At 38.0% G+C, this 12366-nt stretch overlaps 1 protein-coding gene across 2 annotated transcripts; it reads right to left on the bottom strand.

Annotated features, from left to right (window-relative positions):
- Positions 1-418: 418 nt before the first annotated feature.
- On the bottom strand, positions 419-1798 carry LOC111272313 (uncharacterized). 2 transcript variants are annotated; one of them, XM_022853703.2, is made up of 2 exons: positions 1484-1798; positions 419-1263 (listed from the first exon to the last, which is right to left on the bottom strand). In XM_022853703.2, exons 1-2 carry the CDS (start codon positions 1580-1582, stop codon positions 643-645), a joined length of 720 nt encoding a protein of 239 aa, XP_022709438.1. In that variant the 5' UTR covers positions 1583-1798; the 3' UTR covers positions 419-642. The 2 variants fall into 2 exon arrangements, with proteins under 2 accessions (XP_022709438.1, XP_022709439.1); XM_022853704.2 differs by having other exon boundaries at positions 1530-1794.
- Positions 1799-12366: the final 10568 nt, after the last annotated feature.

The following is a 12366-nucleotide window of genomic DNA, read 5'->3' as shown; positions in this document are numbered from 1 at the left end:
GAGATTCGTTACAAACGCATCTATTTACAAAATATCATGGTATATTATTTTGTGCCATTTTATAGACTCTATTTTGGTAGTGAATTGCAATTGCAAAAGGAAAGGTAACTTATGAAGAAATCTCCATTAATATAATGACAGAACTTGCTAGGAAAGAGGACCCTTCGAAGTGATACAGACTAAGATAGCTTTACTTTGGCTCTATTTAACCTAAATATCATTAAAGGTCTGATAATTTGTAATAATCTCGTATGAGTAAAGTACATAACCTATTCGTGCTTGTATACATCTACTGAAATCAATTACATTATTGAACTTTAGTAATATTATTTGTGTAGGTAAAAAAAATTAGGTGATTTGCTTTGAAAGCCACGCTTTACTAAGACATAACTAACTAATAAGTTAAAACAAACAGCTGTTCATACTTCTGATAGGGTCGGTTATTATTGTACGTTTATTTATGTTGTAAGAGGATGAGATACCTGAACGACGTAAAATTTTTTTACTGGTAAAAATTTTTGTTACAATATACGAACACTAGTAGAAACCAGATACAGTAATATTGTTAGTGCTGATAGAAAAAACAAGTCTTCATTTAACCTTGGGCAGACACAAAATACGATCTGTATGTTCACGTGTGCACTATTGGTTTAGATCTTCCGGAAAAGACTCTAAAAGACCATACTTTTCAAACAGGTGGATCACTTTCACCGAAAGCAAATCTTTCCTAATCAAATTGTAGAGATCATCAAGTTGAGACTTTATGCATAGCGTTTGAACCCGATACTCCATCCAGGTATCACTTATGCTTGAGTATACCGTTGGGTCTTCGGTTGTTAAATCTATAGTCATCACCCAACTCTTGAATTCTTCATGAGTTTCTCTGAGTTTATTGTAAAGGTCCCGAAACCGTAGCTGCATCCGTATCAGATTATGTTTGCCTGCTATGACCGTACCGATTAACCTTGAGATCACTTGTCTCTCCTGCGCTGTAAGCTCCGTAGACTTAAGCCAGGCCCGAAGTTTCTTTACCGCCCAGTCGGTATGCATGATCGATTGTTGGACACCTGTTAGCTGCTTTTCTTCCATCGATTTACACACGTCAACATCATCGAGGATGTTCATGGCGTTGGATTGAAGATTCGGCAAAGTTTGAACTATAAGGTTCTGGATTCGAGGATTGGCTGATGCCATACGCAGCGATATGTTGCCAGGCGGATTTAGATGATCATCCCTTTTCGAGGAGGTCGACATTTGTAAAGTCTAAATATTAGAAAAAGTACTAGCATTAGTGGTAGCAGTAGAAGCAGTGATGTGGTAAACAGCAGCTTAGTAAGTTTCTCTTTTTTTTTAATACTGTTATTTAAATTCTACAAAACTTCCTAAATATGAATATCGTTTCCAGTTTCACATCGTGCAAGTCCATCATCGACACGAATTATCTAAAACCTATTAAGCTAAAATGCGTTCGGAGCAACAACACCTCGCTAAAACAATGTCTCGTGTCCGGCACTGAATGCCCTACAGACTTGTTTAGGGTTTGAGTGATTCTCCATGTTGTTAGCACCGAACCGAAGTACATCAACGGTGGATTAAGCCAGTTTTCGAAAATCTCGTTTCACAGACTCTGGGTCTTTTTATGTCTGTTCGGAGACTGTTCTTTGTGCTTTTTTTAAAATTAACGTCAAGACATCAACAGTAGCAGTCACTTTTCGAAACAGGGCCACAGTGATTTACTACTGAGAGAGAATTCTTGTTAGCCAATGTACATCGACTGCAGAGAGCACAACTGAATAACACTGTACTTCGATAGATTTGCACGTCCTATTCAAGCACGTCTGCTTTTGCGCTCTTGTGCCATATTGTTTGAGCGGCTACACGCTATATACTCACATAGGATTATCCGTACATCAGACCTCCTATCGACAGCAGACAGAATACGATCTTTACAAATTGTCTATGTTGGAATTCTGATCTTGCTAAATACAGAAGGAACTGCAAAATCTGTATGAGAGGGTTAAATAAATAAATAAAATTAGATTTGTGGGGGGGGCAGAAATGGGGAAACGTGCTGCTTCTAGAGATGGGCTGATGTCACCGCAACTGTCTGAAATTATGACAGGATCTAGTACATGCTTTTGTCATTAACAAAATAGAGACAGATTGTAATAGGCTCTGCATTCAGTTGTTCATACTATCCACAACGAATGAGATTCGTACCGATACGCAGATATTACAGAATAAAGAAATAATATACAATGAAAAAAATCGTATCAATTAAAAGGCATACAACGTCGAACAGTACGGCACCGAATCAAACATTAACAACTTGCAACTATACTCTGGGATACGCAAAACCCAAATGGAAAACACTGTATAAGCTAACTTAAGTAATATCTTTTACTCCAAGTTCTTTATTGAATCGGACATGATCGTTCCAGCTTCTCTACTCCGATATGGCTATGTAGCAGAAAGCGTTTCGACTCCGTTGTCCCTTTAAAGATAAACAGTACACATTTTGGTTAAATAGGTTTGCATTTTTGCTGTATAGTCAGCTTACTGAAAATGAACGCGTCAGTTAATCTAGCTATAATATTGCCAATGTGGACATTTAGTAAATCAAAGTAATACCCCATTAGAAAAAAAAAACTCATATCTATATACGCATTTATATATATCGTCTAGACAATCTATCAATATGCTAAGCGTTGTCTATTCAAAGATACTTTATTTTACTGTACCTGGAATCGACCTACGACGATTTGTAGCTGAGTGACCTAATAGCGATGTCGTAAAATTATTTTTCACTGGTTCGGTATTTGAGTTTACGATGCTTCAATGAAGATGCAACGCCACTTAATAATAAAATGATTCTTCTGTAGAAGAGAAAATATGGCTTTTTATAGCAATAAATAAATGTCTTTAGGTAGTTGAATGTATAAGGATTCATATATATCGAGCCAGTCGGATAGCTGATGTGATCAGTCTAGTAACCACTATAACAAGGCCATGCTGTGTGATAAGAATCTTTCACTTAAAAAAAAACAAACGTTTTCTATAACTGAACAACTTAGAAATTAAGCATCAGCTTCGGTCTTCAAATTATTAGCCTAAAATCACTAACCAGGATGTCATTCCCTATCGTGTTCAATGTACAAATTAAAGGACCCGAACTTTTTGAAAGCCAGCATTTATAGACACTTGTGTGACCCGTTCTAGCAAACATTTGACGCAACCGGCATAGAACAAAAAGCGTCGACGTTTCCAAGTAAGAACTTGTTTGTCGCTTCAGGACAGGAAAAATTATTTACACTTCAAATTTACAAAATAGCACCCTTATACATATATACGTAAATATATCTTAGTCTTTGAATTTTATATAGAAAGAGTACAGAAAACCAAGTCCGATCAGAGGTTGCATGTGGTGTGAGGTCATTACATACAATCTTTCCATTTGCACGAATAGTCTATAATTTATATAATGTTCCTGCTCGAAGGCTATTGTCTCGCGGAATCTTGTATAGTTCCTGAACGAGTGTATCAGTAGCCTGGAGCCAGCGTATAGCTTTCGAACAGCCCTCTTATTATCTTGTATCGATCTTTTTATTTTTCTGCTGTCCTTTGCACGGCGCATTCACTGGACATTTATTTTCATAAGGCAAAAAACTCCAGTTTCAAACTTATCCCTTAAGAGAAACTTAAGAGATCTGAATCAATAGCCGCCACTATTCCTGTTCTGGTAATGTAGCACACTAGCTCCAGTGTACCAGAGTTCAAATTTACTCGAACGTAAACTAGCGTTACACAATAGCCGGATGCTATTTTACAGAACGAAAAGCACCTTGATGGCAAATCCTAAAGTGTTGCATGTGTGACTTTTATAGGAAACATAGATCTGGCCAAGCACGTATCTTTGTGACAAGATCTGGAACTTCAAAATCAAGTTCACGGTTTGTTACAATGTTAATTATGCCTGCTTTGCAATTCACATGAGAAACAAAATTATGATAACCAAATGTACGCGGAAGCAAAGCAGCTGTTAATTTTATCGTTCACAATTTCCAAAATGCTTCGCCGAATCTTAAGATATGATTTCACATATCCTAGTAAAATATACATACATAATAAACAGAGGGAGTAGATAAATTTATTCTCAGGTAATAGAAACCATATACTACGAAGCCGGAAGCTGCCCGTTTAGGTTTCCCAGTGAAACATTCTTCAATCGAGCTTTAGATGATGTTAGACCGACTGATGCCGGATAGCTCGGTGATGGCCTTGTGGGTAACGTATTTGCCTGCTAATCGTAAGGGCACGTTGTGATCTAGGTCAGAAGCTGGGCGTGGAGAGACATTGTTTTGTTCTGGGAACCAGTCGTCTGATAGACTGCTGAACGGCGATACCGAGCGTAAGAATCGAAACACAGAGGCCAAATAATGCAAAAAAAAAAACCGGTCAGGATGTGAATATGGGACTGGAGAACTATCAAAGGTATTTAGTAAACCCTCAGAAAATATATGCTGAAGTCCTGGCAGTAGCTAAGCTACTGAAAAAGCTCTACGACTTAAGATTGACGATTCGCTTCGAAAACCTCTAGCTATTATCAATACTACTGTATATGGTAGAACAATAATTTACGCTGTTGATGAAATTTACCCTCGATTTTCCTTAATTTATTTCCATAGCACAATTAGACAAATTAGGGTATGAAGTGTATAAACAACCTGTAGCAAGACAAGCAGTTGGTAAACTAGTGGTAGTTCAGTGTTTCCTTTGCTCAGTGTCAAAGTACGCTGATCCTATTTGTGTGAGCATTATTCACAAATACTTGGCACCAGGGCTAATAATTTGTACTGGGAAATCTCAACAACGTCACGTTTTCTGTGGCAGTTTGAAAGTTCTCGAATGATAAAATTACCAGCTAGCTTTGACCGCATGGTAAAAAGCAGCTCTAAAAAGAACGCTCGATCATTCCAGACCCTGTTTTATGTACGTCTCTACTATGTGTAGCACAATGGAAAAATATATTCATGTAATACATACACGGTTGCAAAATTGACTCAGGTCACTGAAGATTTAATTCAGTTATTGTATATCCTACAACAATGAAAATCGTTCGTCTATTTGAATTCCATGAAACAACGACAATGGAAACATGTAGGCTGTAATTTCGTTAGACACGAGAAACAGACTCGCTAGCACACATGGCACGGAAGAGTGCAAACAATATTTTCGTATCCTGATCTTGTGTTAGTTTTTACTTTATTTTTCAGTACAAAGCACGTCTGCTGGCTCGAAAGGCCAACTATGTCCTAGCTTGTCTGCAAAACGCTTTTTGAATATTTGCGTTTCGGTCTCTAGCTAGGGTGAGCCGTAATATGCGACGAATATACATGAAATCTGTCTATTAGTGGTTACCTAACGGCGCCGTTACCCAAATGTAACATAATAATCGAGCCAGATGGAAGATTCAGCCAATATCGTTAAGGAGGTCTTTGTTGTTTTAGATATGAAAGAGGGTGATAACATTTGCAGATACAGTGAGTATTCAGTACGTATTCGTTTGAGGTGCTATCTCAGATAGAGGATGCATAAACTTCAAAACACTTACAATAGTATAATGTTATCATAGTGCCAAGTACCATATTTTCGTACAGGCCAATTTCCCTATATTGAATTTAGTTCTCGCCTCTGCGCCAATCCGGCAGCTGTTTTCTTGAATTACCCAAATTTATCTTTAAGCATAATTAGCCATCTGACTAAACAATATTGCACGATACGAAATAAAACCTGTCCCGAGTCCAACAGGGCCGTCACGAAGAATACGTTCACGCAAAAGTATGTCCTTTTTTTTTTATTGGTGGACACGCGTCGCCTAGCGTTATCATCTAAAGTCTTGACGACTCCAGCGCATAACTATGTATAACTGAAGATGATATAAACGTCGTGAATGGGACAGCTTCTTAAGTGTCGTTGAACACAATCTATCACTGTATAATATTTGACAAAAATACTTTGTAAAACAAAAACAACATTGTGTCGTCAATAACAGCAGTCGTTTTATTATTGTATTCGAAAGGGGTGCATCAATGAGTGGTATTGGAACAATCTACTGTACGCCTACAACATAGTAATGTACCTATGCTTCTGTAACAATTGGTTACCCAAACAATACTGCCCAGATGCGGACAATCCATTGATGGCTGCACGTTAATGCACGCTCAATACTGCCTATGATGATCTTCGTGATACGTAAACGCTATGACCGCGACGGAGCACGCCCCTGCATAGTCGAACCGGCTGGTCAGGGTCTGTTACCGAACAAGGTATATAATAGGTGCTACAAAAGCGTTCTTGAGATACAGCAAAGCGAGCGTGCAGCATGGGCTGTACGTACATGTGTTCTTCCGTCGGCTGCATATGCCACGAACAGTCCGTAACGAAAAAATAGGTCGCTTGTATTTCGGCTACTGGTGACGCATTTGTTCGTCATGAAATTATTTGAAAGGGAATAACTTTTTTCATGATCTCCGCGTGCGCGAACGTGAGGCTAAAATATTCCTGAATTGATTCTATGCTTCATCACTTCAATTGCAAACTGTCCATGTTAATCGCCGACGTAAGCTAATGTTTGTGAGTATTATAATGCGCGGCTTGAAAGCAGGGACGGGATCGAACGTGTACATATTCGAGTCGAATATCCACTGTTCTTAAATATCAGTATCTGAAAACATATTTAATATTACAACACCTTGCCAATGTATTTACGTCATCACGTACGTCTCCAGGTCTAAGCTCGCGTAGCAGGCGGAACGCGTCGACACCGATGCCGGTGTACGGTAATCAGTTAAAGCCTAGAAGGTGAAATCGATCTGTCCATTATTTAGCATTAGGCTTACTTTGAAATTGCCGCTTGTCAAACCCTTGATGACGACCTAGATGAATTTAAAATGAGTCAACGGATTCTATCGAGAGCTGACAATAGTTACAGGTAGTAATACATTGACGCATTCAGAAACATTGGAAACTTTGTCGTTTTTTTTTTACCAATATTCGGCTACCTTGCAGAACCCAGGGGCGCTCGCTGCCACCGACGATGATATGCAACTTGCTGTTATATGGCGCACTATGTATAGAGCACTATATGCTATCTTGCAAACATGGTAAAGGAACGTTCTGGGGGTGTTACATATCGCTAGAGTCCTCCTCGTGCAACAAGTATCTGCTTTAGTATATGCGTGAAGATGTCCTACGAAACGTTCGATGCGGTAAGTCTACGTCCAGTCGCATAGTTGTACGTTATTTAGCATTGCACTGTATCCCTTTAAAAACAATAGACATGTTTTATATTTGGCGAATTTCTACCACCGGTACACGTTGGGCAGTTACAGACCGTGTGCACAAAATAATTGTTAAAGACCGAGCGTACAATAGTAATTTGCTAGTGATTAAATATCGAAGCTGTTCGTGTTGTAATGTATAAACAATCTCGTAGTAATAAAAAAAACCTGCGCACAAAACATTTCGGTGCGAAATGGTGCCATATATCATCTAACTATGCTAGTCTGTATAGTTCTATTTAATAGCTAGATGCAATGTACAGCACAGAATATACAACATTCGTATAAAAACGCACACAAACCAATGCTGCGTAAGCCGATTAGTGAAATATTCCACTATTATTATTACACACTATGGATTATCGTATCTTATTTGTGACACAAAATCCTAAAAGCTTAAGCTATATTTTTGTTACCTTGTACGTAACCCATGTTTTAACAGTCTGCTACTTAAAAGCATCAATGGAAAAACAAATTATAGTAACATTTTAAATGACTGCAAATTAACGAAATTTTCAAATCACTATAATACGTTCCACGTACTGGGGTCTGCACGCGCTATATAAATCATGATATTCATCTCTTACTTGTTGAGGGCAAAAAACAATAAGCTGCCTCCTAATATCGGCAGGCTTAATGGAGGCAGACAGGAGATCGGCAGCAGATGGCGATCAAAAGTCATAATCCCTAAAGAACTGCATGTACCGAACACGGACATTGATTCCTTAACATACAAATAAAGCTCATCGTTATCTATTTTTGTTTGCTTTGTACGACCTTTCTGCTTTCGCTCCGAAACCTCACGACGTGGTTCGCAACTCACGATTATATCGGTCATAAGATTGTTTTGATCAGCCTTAAACGCAAGTGCCATCATGAGTTATTTAATTAACAATTTCTACTAAGTCCCATTTACGACCCCACTCTTGAAGAAGTCAGGCGCGTCCCTATGCTTATTGTGCTGTCATCTATGTTTTTACGTATGTTGATCAAACGTGTTTACCTTGATACGTCCTGGTGGAATCTTTTCGGAAGGTGAACGGTAACCAACAAGTCAACGACGTGGTAAATTCTTTGCATGCGTAGCAGATATTGGATGAGTCCTTGATTTTATCTTTTGAATTAGGTAGTCAGCATAAGTGACACAAGCAGCACTTGGTTCGACATTAGCTCGAATTTTCTCAAAATTTAAGCACTGGGCAGCTGCCTACTCTGAGCACCCATTGTAGATACAGTTTCCTGTTACTCACTTCTTTTACCGATTAAATGCGGAGGAGTAGAAGGCTACTCTAAGAGCAATCGCCTTAATAAGCCGGCTGAATTTTGTTTCTGAGGGTTTGCTTAAAATATTTGTGGCAGTGTTATTTTTTTTTGTAAAAGTGTAATAATCGTACATCGTACATGTGTCGGCATTAGGGTTAAAACTGTGCTAAGCGAGATCTTGAAAGGCCAAAATTACCCGATGAGATTGAGTGATGTGGTGATACTATCCACTAACGCGTCTGATTTTCAGTTACATATTCATACTATTCACCAGACGTATAAATAGAAATTTCATGATCTTCTATGTTTCCCTGAGTGGAGCATATTGACGGCTTACGAAGCTAATGAACATTGTGTTAGAGTACCCGGTAAATGAAGCGACGCTCAGAATGAACGTTCAATTAAGATCCTAACTAACAGCTTGATCTCCATCTCATAGGAACAGCTCCTGCTGGAACTTTTACTTAAAGGAAAAAATTAAAGTTGGAGACTTTCTGCAGGATAACAAACTCATGGTTCACGATGGCCTAAAACACTGCCTGAAATTCTGTTTTGATTCAAATTATTATACATACTGCAAAGGTCATTCCAAACGTGGCTCATACTAGTAACACACTGAGTTTTATCGGTTTTTTTTTTTTGAGTAGCGCTGTTATTCATTGATGATAACTGGATATTTTAATGGAGGTATGTGTCTATCCGGGAGGATATAAAGATCGTCTAATACCTTGCCATTAGTTGGTAATAACCTTGACTATACCCTGTATTATGAAAGACGAACCATTTATTTCAGGGAGGGCATGTAAATCGTCGCTATACTATACATTCGCTATACTAACTAGTTACCCCATTAGGCTTAGTTACGCCTAACATTTGTGGCCATTAGTAGGTTAGACGAAATTACATGTCTTTCAAAGATACAATTATTTAAGCGGTACGCAATGTACAGCCACTAATGGTTTATTTCAAACTGATGACATTGTTATAATCTCTCTCTTCTATTAACTGTTAGCTAGAACGCATCAATGAATAGAATAAACTTCCTGATCGAACTTACCTGGCTGAAAGCGATGTAGTTCCTTTGAGCCTTATAAAAGAATATAGCATTTCATAGGCGTTGAGAAGTGGACATAATTTCTAAAAAAAATACTCGTTTTTTTGTACGGTAACATAGTTGAGTTTTATTTGCATTAATTAAGAAAACCTGTCCATAGTAATTTAATTATGTCTATAGACTGGTGGCCATTTGGCACATGGGTACGCTCACAGCGGAACAGATGAATGCATTACGAGAGCAGCTTCACTGTTTCTAGGCCCTATTCCGACTTTCCGATAACGTAAGGACGCGAGCTTAAACTACGCTTATTCGCGCTTTTCACATAGCACTATTGACAGAAATGCGAGCAAATATACCGTTGCTTCGACTTTAAGCAAATACTCGGTTTTTATTTAAAACGAGCCAGCAGTAAATTGAAACGCAGATAAATTGAAGCGTTATTTTGTATTTGCTAGCTCTAGTAATGTACAATGCGTTGAAATTGAGCAAGAGCATTGTTAGACATTTGTTCTTGTACAACGACACGATTTAAAGCGCAGATAATAAACAATACAATATATTCTATATAAAATCACTTGACTACGAAAAAATAAACTTAACTAATACTATGAAAGTCTTCAATTCCTAATAACATAGTTTGAGTACTCGTAATGGTATCGTTTGAAGTAGCAGCATGTTGCCTAGAAAGAGAGCCGAGCCAGAAAAGATATTGAAGTTTTTCTAGAAAATGAACAATCTTACGTTTTATTAAGTATATCATTCCGTGTCTATATACGGTAGAGCGCCATAGTGAAATTAACTAATAGTTTATCAACAACAAATCAATATTTTTTACGCTGAGATTTGGTCGTAGGTTAAGAAAGTTCGCCGCAACGTTACTGTGAAGTACATACGAAACGAAAATTTTGTTGACAGACCAACGATTGTTTTGGGATAAAATTATTTCCTATGCTTAAAAAGTGGGCCATGTAGATATGCCTATAGATTATTTATCTAAATCAACCAATTAACAAACGACACAGACTATAATTCGGGTTCTGCGCTGTCCTCGTGATACGTGCGCCACCTAATTTTATATCCACTACGCAGCCATTAAAAACGTCATTTGCACGGTTTCGCTATGTAAATGAATCGTGTCATATTTTGAATGCAAAATTAACTTAAAATTAATCGATTCGCTAAAATACCTTCCTTTGTCGGTTTACTCACGGGACACGTACAACCTTGAATTTAGATCGATTTTCGGAATGCATACGCTTCTTTACTATCGCACGACCAGTTTCAGCTGTTAACGCGTGTCTGACTGCAGTCTGTATCTAAGCGTCGTTCACCCGCAGTTTACTGTTTAACCATACAAGACTTTAAACTACCTATAAATATAATTATTAAGTATCAGCTCATTAGACGATGCACAGGCCGGCCAGCTCTGACCGCTGTGACAACGCGGTCTTCTACGGAAAAAACAAATCATGATAGCTTGAGTGACCGAAACGTGGATCGTGTACGCATCGTACTAATTCGATGCTTTTCAGTAATCAGTGGAATTTTAATGATGTTTTACTTTTTTCGTTAATGCGTTGAAAAAGACACGTCACCGCTAGCCAATAAGCACAACAGCCTCGCAACTTCGTTTTGAATCATTGGAACTTGCACACTAAGCGATCCTCAGCCCAGGCAATGACTGACGATCCAGTTCGGTGTGATCATTATCACGAACGGTCCTTACCTCCGTCATGCTATATTCAAAACGCGTTTGCAGAGACCAAACATCTTTGAGGCATCCTTGCGTGTGTTAAAGCTGAAGGCGCACACATATTGTGCGTGGCGGAGGTGCTTTGAGCCCATGGGGCCGAAAGGTAAATTAGGGAATATGTTATGAACTTATGACTGACCAAAGAAAAATTCGACCAGACTGACCTACTTTAGAATGACTGCGGTTCATACTGAAATGATAGAGACGGAAAGCGTCGACTCTTTCGTTTCTGCAAACAAGATATCTTTTAACGTACGGCAACGCATCATGCGCATGGAACGCTTTACAGGGTACAAATGCATGGTTGTTGTTGTTGTTATCGTTCATCACTAATAAAAATGCTAAATTAACTTTAAATATGAGAAATAATTGAGGCAGACTTTCTTCCAAATATTAACTAGTCTAACTGAATTAATTCGCACGCTCATCGGTAAGTGTTCAAACACAAAAAATCCAATTATCAGTATAGTTGTATTGTATCCGATAAAGAAATGATCGCTTGCTTTGCCAACCCTATAGCTTTAATAAAACTTTTTCTCATTTACGTTATAGAAATCGCCAAATATTCCCTGTATTAAAGCTTCTCTGTATATAAAAAATAAATAATAATGAAAAATCGTTAGCATATTCGCAGCCCACAGAGCTTCAGAACTGATATGGAAGTTAGTGGCTTTACCTACCTCGATAAGTATGCGACGGCTAAAAGCATATAAAAGCATATACAAAATTTTTTTATTTATAGTTTGTAATTTATAAGCATTTACAAAGAAAGCTGTTCAGCCATTGTGATCAGCTGTGTCTAAATTGCATATATATCATATCTCTTTGTGTCCCTCTATAACTGTTATGTTCACATAAACCATCTGTTAATTATGATAGAGCCTAAAATATGGGACCATAATTAAATTAAATCTGTGTTAAACATTTCTATATTGCTTAATCTAACTTTGCAT

This window comes from Varroa jacobsoni, unplaced genomic scaffold (genome assembly GCF_002532875.2).
Source record: "Varroa jacobsoni isolate VJ856 unplaced genomic scaffold, vjacob_1.0 contig01984, whole genome shotgun sequence".
Lineage (NCBI taxonomy): Eukaryota > Metazoa > Arthropoda > Arachnida > Mesostigmata > Varroidae > Varroa > Varroa jacobsoni.
Note: the sequence above shows the minus strand (reverse complement) of the source record. Positions and strands in the feature narration are given on the sequence as shown.